General features: G+C 37.2%; 1 protein-coding gene across 2 annotated transcripts in view; it reads right to left on the reverse strand.

Moving 5' to 3' along the window:
• Window positions 1-1,282: 1,282 nt before the first annotated feature.
• The window catches only part of BMP5 (bone morphogenetic protein 5), a 129,503-nt gene continuing 111,588 nt past the window's right edge, over window positions 1,283-19,197 (reverse strand). Inside the window, exons 5-7 of one of the 2 annotated variants that reach the window (XM_003789658.3) lie at window positions 8,985-9,061; window positions 7,107-7,217; window positions 1,283-3,307 (exon numbers count right to left, since the gene is read on the reverse strand). In XM_003789658.3, the coding sequence (XP_003789706.1) occupies window positions 3,158-3,307; window positions 7,107-7,217; window positions 8,985-9,061 (338 nt within the window). In that variant the 3' untranslated portion in view covers window positions 1,283-3,157. The remainder of the gene's footprint in view (window positions 3,308-7,106; window positions 7,218-8,984; window positions 9,062-19,197) is intronic. The other variant, XM_003789659.3, reaches the window with a different exon arrangement.

Below are 19,197 nucleotides of genomic sequence, written 5' to 3' on the forward strand. Positions count from 1 at the left end.
CTTTCCTCTCCTCCTGTAGATCACTCTGCCACAGCCACACAGGCCTCCTTGCTGTGTCTCTGAAGTGCCACCATGCTCTTAGCTTTGCCTTGGATGACTTTCTCATGGCTAACTACATAAAACATGTAGTCCAACTCTGTGTCACTACTGTATGAATGAGGCTACGTATTTTTATCTTTGTAGGGGCCTTTGTTTAGAAGGAGTAAATCATCCTCTGGGCTACATATTGTGTTTCTTATTTTATCTAGATTAGCATACTTTCTCTTCAATTTTGATCTTAACCAAACTTGATAAAACACAGATGTTTACACATATATTAATGATGTATATGCTTTATTAGCAAAGACGCCTTCACTGCTAACTTTTAAAAGTTCCAGGGCCGGGTGGGGGGTGTTGGAATATGAAAGGAAAAACAGAAAAATGGGTGATCCAAGATGGTATTTGGATGACGGCGTGCAGACTTAACTGAATGGTTATGAGATGGCTACTTGTGGTCTGGAATGCAGATTTCTTCTGCCTTGAATAGACCTGTGGTGTAAGCTGATTATTCATGGTAAATGTCTTGGACAATGTTATTGGAGAGACTGTGAAGGAGTCATAGGGCTCTAGCTCAGATTTGATGACGGTGATAGGATTATAAAATGACAGTTCTCAGCAGAGAGAAAATAATTTTAGATTTTATTTCTGGTTTCTCCCTCTTTTTCTTTATGTTCAATGCAGACTATTTCTCTTTGCCTTAGTTTTAAACTTGAGTATTTCTGACTGTGCTCTTCCATTTCCAAAAAGGATGAAGGCTACTTTCCAAAGTAAAAGAATATATGTGTCTATACATATATATGTGTGTATATATACACAGTAAAAGCAAAAGAATATATATAAATATATATCTACATGTGTGTATATATACAAAGCAAAAGAATATATATAAAGGCAGAAAAATTAAAAATAAACAAAAGAACTTACATTAACTAGATTAACGAGCTAAGAATCTCAATTGAAACCTATTAAAACACATCAAACAGGCCAAATTACTTATTTTTGGTAATAGGTTGAGTATTAACACAGTAATACTAAGATTTTACTATAATGGTTTTTTGAAAATAATGCGACTGAGTATATGTGCACATCTAAATATATAATTTCTGAAAATATGAAAACACTGATGCCACTGACCTCTTTTATATGAAGGAAAAGACAAGGAAGTATTTCCCATCCTAATTATTTTTGCAGTCTTAAAAATTCTTTGTTATTTGGACATATTAAGAAAATCCTTAATTCGAAGTTTGTTGCATTATACGTTTAATAGTGAGTTAATTATTAACAATACAAAAAAAACAGTTTTAGAAATCAAAAACATAAAGACTCATGTAATCAACACACATTTTACATTTGATAAATATTCTTATAGTTTCAATTTATGATGTACTTACATTTTGTATTCCTTTTAAATAAAGAATCAAATCGAGAACAGCAGACACTAGCATTTCAAATTCAATATATCTTAAAATATAGAAATACAATTAAACAGCATAATTAAAGAATAAAATAATAGACTTCCATTTCTTATTCTCTCAATGGTACACTATTAATTAAAAATATATTACTTAAAGTATCCCCCAATATAGCTATTGTCAAATTTTCTTTAAGATAAACTGTATTTTAAAATAGTGAAATATACCTGAATCACAAACAAGCCCGTAAATTTTTTGAAGCCATTTCTGGTATACATTTTGTTTGAAAAATATAAAAAAAAAAAAAGATGATTAATAAATGGTGCTTTAGCAATATATGTTAGATGAACTGTAAATAAATCTAACCACAGAGCCACCTTAAATAGCAAGTTACCGATCGAAGTGTCATTCTTCAAGAAGTCAGTGTGTATTAAATAAGGGTCTTAGAAGCCATTAAAACGAGGTGAAAATAAATTAATTTCAGAGGGAAGAACACGCATGCACACACACACACACACACACACACACACACACCAGAACCTTCCCATTTAGAATTATTTGTTCTTGGAAGAAGGTTTATAAAATCCGTGGACAAAATAAGGTTTTCATTGAGCTCATTCGCAAAGATATGAAAAATGGATTTCAGCTGTTCTTTAGAAATGGCAGTTCTGTCAAAGCCATTCAGGGATTTTGGGTAATTTCCTCCAGTTTCGTTTCAGTGCCCCAAATAAAATTCTTTCCATAACATCAATCAGCAAAGTCCCTTAGAAAGGGGAGCTACAGAAATGGCTGTGTCAGTATCTCTACTCTGGTTCATTTTATGAATGCTGTGACTCTTGTCTGTGGGGAGAAAGTGGAGCATGTGCAAATGATTCTTTATTTTGGACTAAGGTTTAAATCTGAAAAAAAAATCTGTGGCAGTAGTGTTCTAGATAATAGATGGACATGATTTATTTGAGGTAAGAATGTTGTACTACAATATTTTAGTGTTAACTTGGAAAGTTATAGACACAGGGTCAAGCCTGTGTCCACAGAATTCTGGAAGCTTTGAGCTCTTTGCAAAATCTACAGTCCATAAGCCAAAAAGAAACACACTCCTACGGTTACACCAATTCTGTTAAAGCAAACAGTTGTAACAATTATGTGCAATCTTTTAGCTTCTGTGTTCTCCCTACCATTTATTTATTCAAATCCAGTTAAACATTTCACTTTATCTAATGAACTAGAAACTCTAAAAGAAGGATTGTGTGTATCCAAAAATTTTTGTTTCAATTGCTATTTTTTTAAGTTTTATTTTAAAATAAAATTCCTCTCATGATTTTCATTGGCAGGACATAACTAAATGTATTCAGTTACCTTCAACAATATTAAATGATCAAAGGAGTTCTGTCTAATCTCAGAAAAATTTATAAAAAAAAATGTTGGAATTGAACTAGACTCAGCATTTCCCATTGAAAATGAGACTGGGTTATAAATCGAATACCATAGTGGCCCCCAAAGTAGAATTTATTGATAAGGTAAAAAAAATGAATATATACCTTTAAATAAATAAAAGTGACTATATACATGATATTGTACATAAGGAAAGAGATGAAATGAGCCAGACTAATTTTATGACATTCCCCCTCTGTCTGAATGTATGCTGTTTATTTCAGTCATAAACCTTAATACAGATTTTTTTTTATTACTGTCAATATCATTTGGTGTCAGTGGCAGCCACATGAGCGTACTACCATATTCCTGTATTTTTTCAAAATGACATTGGAGCTATCATCAAAGTATAGAACAGAGATGGCGTTTAATTTGGTTGGAGCACAGCAAGGCTTTGGTACATGGTCAGGAAACATCAGATGAACCTGAGAAAGAAAAAAATGTGTTGATCTTTAAAGAAATACCATCGTGTTTGCAGCTTCATAGTAATATGCTTGTTTTGCCACTCACAATCAGCACTCCCTTAAGCTGACCACCCTTCTCCTGTCTATGACTGATGGCTGGGGCAGCTGGGGGCTGGTGGCCAGGGATAGACTTCAACACCTAGAATCAGCCCCACCATTCTAATTATGTGTTGGGACTTGAGAAACATCTCACCAAATAAGAAAAATCCCCTCTATGGCATATGCAGTGGGGACTTCCCTGGGGGAAAACCAGCACGGAACTGTTTTTAGTGGAGAGGATTGTATCTATTGATATCACAAGCAATGCAAAATTCAAAGTGCAAATCAGTGAAGATACACAGTTGGATTGTAAAAGGATTTGGATCTAAGAGCTACCTTTTAAAAGGACAATTAAACAACAGACCATCAACGTTATGCCACCTCTTAATTTCCCATGGGGAAGCATAAAAATCATCCTAAAATAAAATCCAGATACAAGACAATCCTTCCTTCACAGCAATGACTTCAACTCTTCTCCACACGGTTTTTTATCAGATTGGCTGGAGTTCAATATCCTTTTACTTTCTTTCTCCCCTACTCGCTCCTTAGGCAAATGCCAAAAAGCAGGCTACGCTAAATCAGACGTAAGGGGCCTAAATATTTTATAAATTAAATATCCATCTCCCCAACAGTCTCTGGTGGCCCCAACAGCCAACAGAAAGGTGGCTCTGTACGAAAAGTGAAAGGCTTAAGTTAAGAGGCATTTTGATCAGACCGGCTGGCAAGTCTGTTTACGATTTGCAGTAATTGAGGAAGGAGCCAGAATGCAGTTCCCCCCTTTCCGACCCCCAAAAGAGTTGATGGGAAGTCCTATTGATGGCTCTTACGGGATCTACAAAAAGTAAATACAGCCTCTTAGAGTTTTGGCTGTACAACGCCCTGGCTAAAATGATATACAGGCCCCTCATGTGGACAGAAACGGCAGGAAAAATGAGGTGCTCTGACATGAACTTGAAATTTCCTAAGACCTCACAAAACTCAAAGCTGGAGAGTTTCTACCAATGTCAGATGCAGCCTGTGTCCCTGGCCAGCTTTATCTGCCGTAACCCGCACAGACGGGATTGAGAACCCTCTGTTTTAAAGGCCTTGGCAGCCTCTCAAAAAAACAAACAAACAAAAAAATGGATTGTTCTTGAATGGTTTCTCAAATATATTAGTCGCAAACATGCTGTCCTTGAACAACAAACCGCCTGCCGTCTTCTTTCACGTCCTTCACAGAACAGGCGTGGAGCCCGCCTGAGGCCGGGGAACAGCGCCAGCTTCCTGCGCATGCTCCGCCGCTGCGCTGACTTAGGTCCCACATCCCAGCAGGGACGGACGGAGAGCCCACGCTTGTTCCAAGTGCATGTCAGATTTTTTTTAAAAATGTTTGTTTTCAACGCTGCCTGCTAGACTGCAGTCAGAGGAGCTGGCAACATGTAATTGTGTGTGCGCACGTCTGTGTGCGTGCGTGCGTGTGTGTGTGAAAAAAGAAAAATGAAAAAGGAGGAGTCTTTGGCAAAAAGGGATTCTTCAATAAGTAAGCATTGCTTAACCCGCGGGACCCTTTGATATATTAGCTACATATCTAAGAAAGCAAAAGTCTGCTTTCATCCTCGTAAATGACCACGAAAAGAGGCAAAGAACTTTCTGAGAAATCAAATGGCATTATTTTACAAGCTAGTAGAAGCTGTCCCTCTGTGATCTCACGGAAAAGATAGCAGGTATGAAGGTTCTTACTGCGGAAGACAGAACGGCATTCCTCTGATAAGCTTTCATGTCAACAGAAATTCTCCTAGACGGCTAAACTTCTTAGAGATTCTTTTTTGTCTGCTGTAAGTATCAATATAACTCAGCAGAGACTACCCACTCCCCATTCTGCAGAAATACTATTTCGTATCAAGAAATACTTTTATATAGATGGGTGTTGTGGCAGGCACCTCTAGTCCCAGCTACTTGGGGAGGCTGAGGCAAGAGAATCCCTTAAGCCCAAGAGTTTGACATTGCTGTGAGCTGTGACGCAATGGCACTCTACCAATGGCAACATAGTGAGACTCTAACTCAAAAAAAAAAAAAAAACTTTTACAGATAACAAAGGTAAAAGGATATCAAACCTTAAAATCCCCCTAGGAATTTATTCCATGTCTGGTATATGGCAGTGAATTAGACAATGTCATTAATCTCATTGGTTAATTAGCGGTAAAAAGAACATCTATATATGGCTACATTTTCTCTTTCTCTCTCACTCCCCACACACAAAGTCTTTGATAACATCCATGCTAAAATTGCCATAGATGTGCATTTTTGGTAGCAAGCTATTCTGTAGAATCTTATGAAGTAAAGATGCCAGTAAAACATTAAGTCATTCAAGTATTTGATCTATTAGTTTACATATACATATATATATATATATATATATATCATTTCTTATTTTGATGTTAACTAGAATACTCCTTCCATTAGCTATACGTTTTAAGTTAATTATGGGGGAAAAAACCCAAACTTCTAGAGAACTGAATTTCTACTAAATATAAGAATAATTCTTTGTCTTTCTCTTTATAAACCAGCCTACACATAAAGATGGATTTTTCCCCTACCTCCTGTGCTCTAACTGCACCCATCAAACCACTGCACTTCCAGTATTAAGTCTTGATTCCAAAATCATATGTTCCTCCCCTTTCCTCCTAAATACAAAAGGGTAATATTTTTTTGTTGAGACACAGTCTCAAGCTGTCACCCCTACATAGAGTGCTGTGGCATCATAGCTCACCACAACCTCCAACTCGGGCTCACGTGATCCTCTTGCCTCAGTTTTTCTATTTTTAATACAAACAGCATCTTGCTTTTGCTCAGGCTGATTTGAACTCGTGAGCTCAAGCAATACACCCTCCTCAGCCTCTCACAGTGCTAGGATTATAGGTGTGAGCCACTGTGCCTGGTAAAAAGGCTAATATTTTTATATCAATCCAAACATCAATTTGGAATTACACCACATAGTCTGGGAAACGTTTTAGGAGTCTCTCCCTGAGTCTTCCAGAAATCGTCCCTCTGCCACACCAATAAGTCACAACACAAGGTACCCCAGACTCCCACGAGCTTTCATGAACTCATTAGAGACCATCGAGTCAACTATTCATTACCTTTTTCATAAAAATAAGCTTTCGTTATTATAATTTCGATCACTGCTAAATTTCTGGGAGAGTGAAAGGGAGAAAAAGAAAGATCATTTCTACTTCAAAGATTACAGAAGGAAAAGGAGAAAGGGGAGAGGAAAAAACTAGAAATAGAAAGTCATTTCCCATGTGTAGACTGCATTGGAGAACTTTTATAATGCCAAAATATATTACAGAACGTTCTTAAAGAATTAGAGCAAAAGCCCTCAGATGAAGTTCTGTACAACTATTATTCAATGTTTTTGTGAGGATACTAATGAATTGCTAGGTTAGAAACAACCCTTGGGGACTTGTGTGCTTGGTTATACTGTGTGGGGAAGAAATCACTGCAGAATGATGGACCATTTCATGTGATTATTCCAATTTTCCTAGCTGAATCCCTTCCCATTCTAAAATCAAGATGACTCTTTAAATCAGCCTGAATTTCCTGATCCTACCCACAATTATTACTTTGGCTCTAAAAAGTAACAAAGGAGTTTGAGAAAACGATCATTGTCATAGATGCTTTCCTTTAAAATAGCTTTCTATTTTGCTTGCAGTATAAACCATTTATAAAACACAAAGTATACCAGAGTCTGGACTATGGCGTGGTTGGTGGCGTTCATATGGGCGTTAAGGGGAAAAGAACATTCCCCATCACAATAAAACGCAGCGTATCCTTCTGGCGCTATAATCCAGTCCTAAAACACACACAAAACAGGAAAAAAAAAAGTCACCAAAACAAGAATAAAGGAAAATGATTCTCAAAGAACTCCCACATGCATGTAGATTTCATCTGAAAATGTTTTCATTTCTGGCCTAACAATTATTCTAAGAAGATAGGTTCCCCCATGCCCTTGAATTTAATTTCAAGGTGAAAGTTTACAACAAAGGTATAAGTATTTTCACAAAATACTGTCTTCTCTGATTTCTCCCGAGAGGTTATTATGTAAGCTATTCAGAGTAGATATTAATCCATGTATTCATGAATAAAACCATAATCATGAAATAGCATTTGAAATAATGTTTAAACAGGAAATGATGAACTCTGGAAAGTTCAAGTGAACCAGAAAGGAAAAGGCGAATAAACTTAATTGAGATAATTCCCATTGCTTCTTCATAACTCTTTCCTGGCTTTAGAAGTCTGACAAACTCCTAAAGCTTTAATTTGTGTTCCGTGTGCTATTTTTCTTTCCATCCATGCACTAACTTTATAGTTTAGAAGAAATGAATTGGAGAAAATTTTAAAAACTGTACATGAAAAATTTTAGGAAACTAAAAAACTGGTACACAGAATCATTGTCTTGATTTCCCCCCTGCTAAAGAAATAGAACTTCATCTAAATCTAAGAAATTATTGGATTATCGATGTTGAAAGTTCATCATAGGGTGGCGCCTGTGGCTCCCTGGCCCCATATACTGAGGGTGGCGGGTTCAAACCTGACCCTGGCCTAACTGCAACAAAAAAATAGCGGGGCGTTGTGGCGGGCACCTGTAGTCCCAGCTACTCGGAAGGCTGAGGCAAGAAAATCGCCTAAGCTCAAGAACTGGAGGTTGCTGTGAGGTGTGATGCCACAGCACTCTACCAAGGGCAATAAAATGAGACTCTGTCTCTAAAATTAAAAAAAAGAAGAAGAAGAAAGTTCTCCATAAAATTTAAAAATATATTTTAGTATTATTTCTTAATAAGATGGCTCATATCTAAGCATCTATCATAATGGGCTGTTAGAAGACATCTAAAAACTTTTTAAACTATTATCACATACAGCCATCAAAAATTATTTGGGTTAAATTTTTTCCCCTCAGCCTGCCATAAAGATTATTTAAAAAACAACAAGACAGTTTTAAGTGCAAGCAAAATTTGTTTTTTTTTTTTTTTTTCTGTATAACTGCCCCACGATGGAGACATTGTAAGTGAGGACTCTTTTTCCTAGGCTAATAATTTGGAACCCTAAGGGGACTAATGGAGTTGCTTGTACTAATCTGAATAAATCTACCTCTCTATAATAAAATTAAACAACAGCACTCTTTTTTTCACTTCCTAAATGTCACAGGGTTATATTTCTTCTTCAGCATAGTTGTTTTTGACTGTAACATTTACTAATTGTGTTTCAGTTGTGAAAGATAATGGAGAAATAAAAATAACGTGGCTAAGCCGTATGCTAAACAGCCAAATAAAAATGATTGGGTATCATATTATAAAAATTATTTTTTTATTAAGTCATATACACATAGATCATAAATACATTTATGCATATGTGGGGTACAATGTTTTGTTTTTTTATACAATTTGGAGGGCTTACATCAAACTAATTAATGTAGCTTCTGCCTCATTTACTTCATCATTGTGTTAAGACATTTATGTTCTATACTTGATAGATTTGACTTGTACCCTTGCTAGAAAAATTGACACAGGCTATGGCTTACAAAGCAGAAAAAAAAGCAACTAAGCCGACTAACCATTCTTACCTGCCATCCCAGATCCCGGAAACTCACGTAGAGTTCATGCTTTTTACAGGCTTGTTTCTGTTCACTTGTGTTATAATCTGTAGATAAAAATCACATTTTAAACAAATGGTTTCCTACCAGGTGCACTAATGTATCTTTTGTGAGATCTATAATACGATTTTTTAAAGAGGGCTGGATGTGAAGTTGCAGAACATGAGTTTACATTTTAAAGCTAGAGCTGCTTATTAACCATGTGCATTTCAGTCGTCACCTGTCCTGAGTTTGTTCCTTAAAATGCAGGCAGCACCGCTTACTGGTGAAGTTCTATCTAACTCAGGTTCTATGAGATCACCTATCTGACAAAGCCAGCGTGTGGCCTGCCAATAATTGAGTACTAGCTGCTCAATGAATGTTCACACATTCATACCATAGTAGTGTTTAATATATTTATATGCATATAAAATATTCATACAATTTTTAACATCTTCCGCGAGACAGACATTGGGATCTCAATTGAGTTTATTTTAATGAATATATTAAACTCAGGATACCCTAAGCTGAGCTTCCAATCATCCCCCCAAATCTGGCTATCTGAAGACTTCTTTTTGACTGATGGGGTTGCCCAGGCAAAAATAAAATTAAAAACAAAAAAGCTGAGAATCAAAGTCCTCCTTTTCTCTTTCATTCCCATATCCAATAAGAAAATCCCACACACTATCTCCAAAAGTCCAAAATCCACCTGTTCTCAGCATTGCTATCATGGTCCTGGCCCAAGCTTCCATCATCTCCAGCCTGGATTACTACACCTTCATGCTATATCAGCTGCTTCTGCCCTTGCTACCCCGACAGTAAAGCAGCCAAGTGTACCTCCCATTACGGTTCTCGTTCCACTAAGCCTAAAATATCCTCAGTGGTTAAAGAGGATTCAGTCTCATTACCTCTCTGACTCATTTCTTACTAGTCTTCCCTCCTTCACCTAGCTTTGGCCAGGACACCTTGGTGTTTCAGACACACTTGGGCTTGCCTTCAACTTAGGATCTTTACTCTCACAAGTCCTTGAAATGCTCTACTGTGAGCAGGTGCACAGCTAATACTTATCTCTTCAATCTTTGATTATGCATCATCTTCTCATCTAGGCTTTACTGACTGTCCAACTCTCACCCTGAGAGCCTTGATTTCTCACCTTGTTCTTTTTCCCCCACTTCATTTATCACTTTTTGAAATGCTATGCCATTTACTTATCTATAACATGCATTGTTTCTTGTCTGTTTCCTCCCGCGACAATGTCATCTCCACAGGGGCAAGGACCTTATTTGGCTCTGTCCCAGTCACTAATGTATCCCAAGTGCCAGGAACAGTGCCTGGCACATGATAGGCAATTAATATTTGAAGAATTAATAAACTAACTCCCCATCGTGTCCACAAATGATTTGAGGCAAATAAATTGTATTACTTCCATTATATATTATGGAATATAATCTGAAATAATCATAACTTTTTGTGATTGTGTAAAAAGGATTAAATATGAATGCAGACCCCCAATCTTGCATCTGGAGTAAAATAAAATGCTACAGAAACACAGAACTTTACGGATCATTTTTCCCTGTTGTCTTCTCTGGAGATAGCTTACACTTTATACAAATACCATTTTAAAAGCTAAGCTAATTCCAGCATTTCTAATATATAAAAAAAGAAAGAGTAAAATAATTTATTTCAAAGAAAATTTGTGTTTAAGTATCATCTTCCAGTTTAAATATCCTCGAATTCTAATGAAAATGTGGGCACATTAGAGATCAAAGGGGCCCATCACAGAGGTCCCTCCCTATCATGATTACTTCAAATCAGTATCAGTCTAGGAAACCAGACTCAATTTTGACCTCAAGGTATTTTTTTCTTACTTTCAGATCATTACTCCTACTGTGCAATTATCTTGAGTAAAACAAATTAAATAATGGAAAATGGAGGAAAGAGAATGTATCTGCGACTCTAAACTCTTCCTCTTCAGGGAAAGTTCTTTCTCAACGTAAATAATAGCAGCACAGACTTAACCTTCTTCAAACAACATAACAGTGTACTTAAACATTAAAAAATTAAAAAAATATTTTCTGTATCATTTCTAAAGAAAAGGAATGGTTGATTTGGATATTTGATTCCATAAATTCATTGATTTTCAAAATAGAAAGAAACATATAAGCTATGCATTAGACTAGTGTTTAGCAAACTCTTTCTTTAAGAGACAGACAGTGAATACTGTAGGCTCAATGGTCTCGCTTGCAGCAACTTCACTTTGCTGCTAACGCATGAAAGTAGCCACGGACCATACGTAAGTGAGCGAGGAAGTGTGTCTGTATCCCAATAAAATTGTACTAATGGATACTAAAATTTGAATTTTATATGATTTCCATATGTCACAAAATAATATTTTTTTCAAACATTTTAAAATATCAAGGCCATTCTTAATAGTGGGCCATACAAAAACAGGTGATAGACTGAACAGACACGCACCTCCCCTTGGTCAACCCTCCATTAGATAATAATGGGAATAAATATTCATTCATCTTCATCTGAATGAAAAACACTATAAATAAAACCATTGTGGTCAATAACACATAACTACATATGAAAAGTTGTAAATTATATATATGGTTATTGGAATTCCATGTTTGTAAAAAAAATAAAGAAAATGAAACTGAAAGGACCAAACATACCTATTCTATCTATGTAGTTTTTCTGCAGCATAACCTATGTATGTAACGTAACATCATAAAAAGGTAACAAGCAATGAAATTTATAACAGAATCTGGTTCCAAGAGCCTGATTTCATAGAACTTGGGGACCATATGTTTATCCCATCAGAAATAAAAATTTATGGGTACTGAGTAAAGCAAATGTTGTACCCAAACTAGCAAAGTCTGTTAGGTTTACTATCAATGGTTGTCAAAGTAACCTGTGGGAGGAAGGGCAAGGAAATTAGATTTCTTTTAAAATATCGGGGTGTAGCCTTTAGGACATTAAAATGAAATGAACAGAATTCTACTGTTGGTGAACCTGGCTACAAAGGAAGAGTCAGAGCACAAATTACAAACATCTTCTGAGGTTACAGTCAACACTAGGAAAAGTAAAGTAGCACATCTCAGTCCTACACAGGTGTCATAGGAACAGCATTTCTATTTTTGTCTCTTAAAGGTAAATATATTGGGAAATCAATACCAAAATATTATCAACTGCTTTATGAAAGTCTTTGTGGTCAACTAGTACTAAGAGCATATATTTAATCTTTTTTAAAATTTTGATTGTAAACGTTATTGTGTCTTATAATGAAAAATGAAAACAAAATAAAATATGTAGCTGCAAAAAGTTGTAAAATATAGATATTTATATCCTGAATGGAGAAAAAAAAGGAATGCTGGTACACTGTTGATAGGAATGTAAATTAGTAACAACTAGTATTGAAAACAGTATAGAGGGGGCTAAAAAGATGTAAAAATAGATCTACCATAAGATCCAAGAATTCCACTGCCGGGTGTACAGTGAAAAGAAAGAAAATCAGTATATCAAAGAGATATCAGCCCATTCATGTAATTGCAGTACGATTTGCAAGATATGGAAGTGAGCTAAGCATCTAGTGATGGATGAATCAGTAAAAAAAATGCAGTACATACACACAGTGGAATATTACTCAATCGTAAAAAATGAAATTTTGTAAATTGCAGCATGAATAGAACTGGAGGACACTATGTTAAGTGAAATAAACCAGGCACAAAAAGACAAATACCGTATGTTCTCATTCATTTGTTGGAGCTTAAAAAAAAGTTGATCTCATAGCACGGTGGTTACAGCTCTGGCCACACACATCAAGGGTTCAAACCCAGCCCTGGCCAGCTAAGCAGCAATGACAACTGCAACAACAACAACAAAAAAAAATAGCGGGGCATCGTGGAGGATGCCTGTAGTCCCAGCTACTTGGGAGGCTGAGGCAAGAGAATCACTTGGGTTCAAGAGTTTCAGGTTGCTGTGAGCTGTGTCACCACAGAATTCCACCAAGGGAGACATAGTGGGACTCTGTCTCAAAAAATAAAAAAAAAAGTTGATCTCATGGAGGTAGAGAGTAGATGGTTACTAGATGACTAGATGCCAGGAAGTATAGACAGAGGAGAAGATTAAGAGAGGTTGGTTAATTCATCCAAAAACACAGTAAGATAGAAGTATTAAGTTCTAACATTTCATACCACATACACATACAATAATTTATTGTAGATTTCAAAATAACTAGACGAGAAGATTAAGAACATTCCCAACACAGAGAAATAATGAGTATTTAATGTGATAGATATCCTAATTACCCTAATTAGTTCAATACACATTATGGCAACTGTCAAATATAACATGTATCCTATACATATTTACAATTATTATGTATGAATAAAGACAAACTTCTGATCTGCATGGAGTTTTTAAAAAAAAAAAAAAAAAACTTTGATATACTGATTTTCTTTCTTTTAACTGTATACCCGGCAGTGGAATTCTTGGATCTCATGGTAGATCTATTTTTACATCTTTTTAGCCCCCTCTATACTGTTTTCAATACTACTTTTTACTAATTTACATTCCTACCAACAGTCTACCAGCATTCCTGTTTTTAAATCTGCACCAGTTCCTGAAAAAATAAGTGAATAAACGTGAATGAGCCTCATTGTAAAGGGGACAACAATTAATTCCAACAAGCCCCATGTATCAACATTGGTTTCTTTTTCTTTAAAAGATAGTAATAGCTTTTTTGCAATCTAAAATAGAGATATATCTATGTTAGAGAAGAAAAGTCAGACATAGAACTAAACAAATAAGCATGATAACGTGAGCCAAAATACGATGAGACCCGCTGCTTGGAAGCAAAAGAGGAGATGTGAGCTTTCTCATTCTTAGTCCCCAAAGAGGAAAGGAGAAAAAGGAAGTGGCAACTCTACAATTAGAACAGACAACCTTACTCTATTTATAAAAATTTGAAAATGACAAATAAAGGTATAAGAGGTTAAAAAAAAAAAGGCAGGAATGACGCTACAATAAAGTGAATTTTGATATGGCCTGGAGGGTGGAGAAATTTATGATAAACACCCAAACGAATAATAATTCTATTCAAAAATGGAAGAAGGCTTTAAAATGCTATTGCTACTCCAGCTTAATCATTATCTTCCATATTCAATGAATTACTCCACTGAATTTATGTACAACCTAGTAGTAATTACTATTATTTATTTGTGTAGGGATATCTGTATAATTTTGCTTTCATGTAGGTGCAAATGTGTGACACAAAAGTGCCACAAAATAATAAATATCTGATGTGTTTGCATGATTCTGCTCAGCAAAGTATCCATGAGGACGACACACCCGAGTAAGGGCTCACGGACGTAAAATCCTATCTACAAACCTAGGTTTCCAACTGCCCTCCAGCTATCTCTAAGTCGCAGTTCCCCAGATGCTGCCGTCTCACTGTCTCCCTCTGACCTCACGCACTGGACCCATTTCAGTTTTCTAGTCGAGGTAACCTATTAAAAGTCCATCACATTCTCGGTTACTTCATACTTTCTCTATGTCCTCTGCTGGTAACTTTGAATTCTAAAATAACCCTTTATTCCTGCTCCCCTCCAACCTCTCTGACCATAATTCCTCGGTCTCTTTTCTCCTTTGCCTGTACCTGTAGTGTTGACGTTCCCCCAAGAGCCTCCATCTTGGTATTTTCCATCTTTCTTTGTTCTTGTAGCATTAGTCAGCCTCATGCTGCGTCCAATTTGGCTCACAGCTACATCGGTTTCCTCCACACCTACTTATTCCTGACACTCCCCTCTCCAGACTCCTTGTCACCCACCAGCACCCTGCCCCCAGTCAGCCCCACCACGTGTTCTAGTTCCCACTCCCCCCACCCCAGTCTTTGGTCTTCGTTGCTTTGAGTATTGTACTGGACTCTTCATCATTATTTGAGCTTTTGGTCTCCTTTCTTGGCATCCCAACCTGCACTCTGCTGCCAAATTTAACTTTTTAAAATGCTTGTCTGATTATGGCTCTCCTTTTTCCAATTGCCTACATGAAGACATCACAACTCCTGACCATCACATACCCTGCCTTTTATGATGTGGCCTCTGCATACTTTTCTAGTTGATATCACACTCCTCTCACTTAAGAAAGCTTGCATAACCTAGCCATTCAACACTGGTACATGGCTTTATAGCCATGCACCTACATCTGAAATGTTTCTACCCACACCTCCATTTCAGAAAATGTCTGTTCTTCATCATATAATTCCCTCATGAAGTGTTTTGGGCCATGCCTTGGTGCTATCCAGAGGCTCTGTCTTAACTATTCTCAAATCATCTCAGACCTATTCTAATAGAATTTATCTCTCAGTAATTACGAATGTGCGTGTCTTTCCCTTTGTCTATGAAAGTGCTTTTTTAAAGAGCAAAATCTCTATTCCGTCTTTCTTTAATTAGCATGTAGTTAATATTGTGCCTGGCAATAATATATGTTTATTTAATAGTGAATAAATATTATTTTATAAGACATTATACCCAGATATATTCTCCCTGTAGATTCTCTCTAGAGAGAGACTTGAAAATAGACATGATGCCCTCAGGTATACTGGCAAACCTTTTTAAAAAATTATGTAGTTAATTGTTCATATAGATTGGCCAAAAATTACAGTAAGACTCTAAAATTCCTCTTGCTTCCAAAGTCTTTTGAGACTTTGAGCTTTTAAGCTTTAATGAGTTTCTAGCATTCTCTGACATCTCAATTCTTTATGTACCAGTTCTGAAAAACCAAACTAAAGTCATTTTAAAAATGACAATGATAATGGCAATGACCTGAAATGAGCATTTTTCATGGACCAGTGTTCTAAGTTCATTTAGACATTACAACTCATTTAATCCTCATAATTCATGTAATCCTACTCTGAGAGGTGGGTGGGAGGCAGGTATTATTAACAACCCCAATTTTGCATGAGGAAACAGAAGCAGACAGACTTAACAGGTTTTAGCCAACATTATACAACTTATAAATTGTGGAGCCAATATTTAATGATAGATAGATGACAGGTTCATAAATGTACAGATAGATAAGACTAGCTAACTACAAATTTACATGCACCAGAATAATCGTTTTAGGAGAAATTTTCAAAATGATGCATTATTCAAGAAACAGACATCAGTTTTTAGTGTTAACTGCTCTAGAAATCATGTAGATCAGAGGTGTTCCAGTATGGCACTTATATTGAGAGTATCAATTTGGAAACAACCAAAATGTCTTTTTTGGCGTGATAGGATTGGATAAACTCATACTGATTCTACTAAGTATGTTGCAACAATCGAAAACAATGAGGCCACTCTACTTGAACGCTTACTAAACTTCACTTTTTAAATATGTAAAATATAACATTCATATAATAAAAAGTATAGAATCAAAATACAATCTCTCAGGAGAAAAGTATGTATGGAAGAAAAAGTTGGTACCATGCTAATATCAGTGTAACAGAGTAATCTATCATGGATGGGTCAAGTGAACAAGGAAGAACTTTGGCATTATTTATGATTTTATAATCTTTAAATAACTAAACTCTCTGTTGACTATACAATAAAAAACATTATGAAGACATAAATCCAATTTTATTTATTTATTTATTTATTTGCAGGTTTTGGCCAGGGCTGGGCTTGAACCCGCCACCTCTGGCATATGGGGCCAGCGCCCTACCCCTTTGAGCCACATATTGTTCCAAGAGGCATGAATTTACGTCTTAACTATTAGTCAAGAGATAGTGCCTATCGAAGTCGAGAATAAATGGGAAATGTTTCCATTTTAGTAACTACAGTGGGTCCCAGACTTAATGACAGGTTGACTTAAGATTTTTCAACTTCACAATGGTGCAAAAGCAATATTCAGTGAGTAGAAAGAATACTTGAGTATCCATACATTCATTCTGCCTTTCACTTTCAGTCTAGTGTTCAATAAATTATATGACTTCATTATTAAGTAGATAGATTTGTGTTAGAAAATGTTACCTAATTATAAGCCAATGAGCTATCCACAGCATGTTTAAGGTAGGCTAGAGTAAGCTATGATATTCAGTAGGTTAGGTGTATTAAATACATTTCAACTTACAGTATTTTCAACTTTCAATGTGTGTATTGGGACATAATCCCATAATAAGGAGCACTGGTATCTGAAAGACCTGCTCTAAGAAATCACCATGGTTCTAAGCAGGGCCACCACAGGACCCACCATTAAAGATTGCAATCTATTTTATTTAATAGCAGTTCTTTACTGAGGCAGGGCTTGTCATTTGCTCTTTTGGTTCTTTAATTCTTAATCCAGGCTTACCTCAGAGATACTACAGGGTAGGTTCCAGACCAATACCGCAAAGCGACTGCTGTGACAACACAGGTAGAACAAATTTTTGCTTTCCCAGTGCATATAAAAGTTACGTTTACACTATACCATAGTCTATTATGTGTTCAATAGATTACATCTAAAAAACAAGATCCATGCTTTAATTTAAAAACACTTCATTGCTAAAAGTGCCACTAGTCAACTGAGTCTCCAGCCAGTTGTAACTTTTTGGCTGCTGGAGGGTCTTGCCTGGATGTGGATGGTTGCTGATCATCAGGCTGATGGTTGCTGAAGGCGGGGGTGGGGGGGGGTGTCGGAGGTAATTTCTTAAAATAATACAATAAAATTTGCTGAATCGATTGACTCTTCCTTTGACAAAAGATTTCTCTGTATCACGTGAGGCTGCTTGATAACATTTTACCCCGTGGAGAACTTCTTTTAAAACTGGATTAAATCTCTCAAAACCTCTCACTACTTTCTCAACTAAGTTCATGTAATATTCTAAATCCTTAATTGTCATGTCAACAATTTGCATATATGTTCAGTAGGATGAGTTTCTAGTCAAGAAACGTGCTCTTTGCTCATCGTGAGAAGCAATTCCTCGCCCGGTGAAGTATCAGTACCCAGTATGCGGTTGCCCTAATTTAGTCTTATCTTCAAGCTCCCCTTCTAATTCTAGTTTCCTTACTATCACATCTGAAGTTCCTTGCTCTCCTGGAGTCTTGGACCCCTCAAAGTCATCCATGAGGCTTAGATTCAACTTTTTCCAAATTCCTGTTAGTGTTGATATTTTAACTTTCTACCATAAATCACAAATGTGCTTAATGGCATCTGGAATGATGAATCCTTTCCAGAAAGTCTTCAATTTACTTCCCCCAGGTCCGTGAGAGCAATAGTTATCTGTGGAAGTTATAGCCTAACAAAATGAGCTTTTGAAAGCCATAAACCTTGAAAGTCAAAATTAATCCTTGATCTTTGTGTCGCAGAATGGATGTTGTGCTGGGAAGCATGAAAACAACACCAATTCCGTCTATCTGCATCACAGCCCTTGGATAGCCAGGTGTATTTTGTCAATGAGCAGTAATATTTTTAAGAGATCATTTTTTGTTTTTGTTTTTATTTTTTCTGAGAAATCAGTCTCAACAGTGGGCTTAAAATATTGAGTAAACCATGTCATCAGAGCCCAGAGAGCTAAGGGCCCATGACCAGGGGAGTGAGGATGCAGCAGGCGCTGAATGCGCTAAAGGGGACTGGGACATTAACCCCCTGGGGCTGGGGCGGCCTCAAGCCCAGTCCAGGGGAAAGCTGCTCCCCACGTGGCCCTGAAGGCCCCGCAGCAGCCGGCACCGGTGTAATGTGGAGGTGTGGGTGTAGGGGAGGCAGCGGTGAAGGGGGAGGCCTGAGGGGAAGAGGGGGACAGTAGGACAGAACAGAGAGTAGCTGTTCCTCGGCAAGGTAGCCGGGACGCAGGTCACTGCGCCTCCTCTGAGGACCCCTGAGGGACGCCCTCCTCTTCTTCGTCATCCAGGTTTTTGAGTCTGTCCCTTAGTTTCCTCCCTGGGATTGTGGCTGTCTTCCGGGTCTTGGTGGTGCCCTTGTTTTGGCTTCCCTTTTATCGGCCCGAGGTCTCTTAGGTGTTGGCACTTCACTGGGCTCCCCCGAAGGCTGCTGGCTCTTCCCGCCCTGCCCTCACTCTCAGCGCCATCTTTTTCCCTCTTGAAGACCAGAGGCTGGCTGGAGTTGGATTTCCCCTCACTCATCTTCCCTTCTCTACGGAGCAGGTGCAAGAGCTATGGCTGAGATGGGCCCTTCTGGCCCAGGACCTGCAGTGCGGACTCCAGACTGATGAGGGGTGGGG

This window comes from Otolemur garnettii, unplaced genomic scaffold (genome assembly GCF_000181295.1).
Source record: "Otolemur garnettii isolate 467f Iridium unplaced genomic scaffold, OtoGar3 scaffold00035, whole genome shotgun sequence".
In the NCBI taxonomy this organism is placed as follows: domain Eukaryota; kingdom Metazoa; phylum Chordata; class Mammalia; order Primates; family Galagidae; genus Otolemur; species Otolemur garnettii.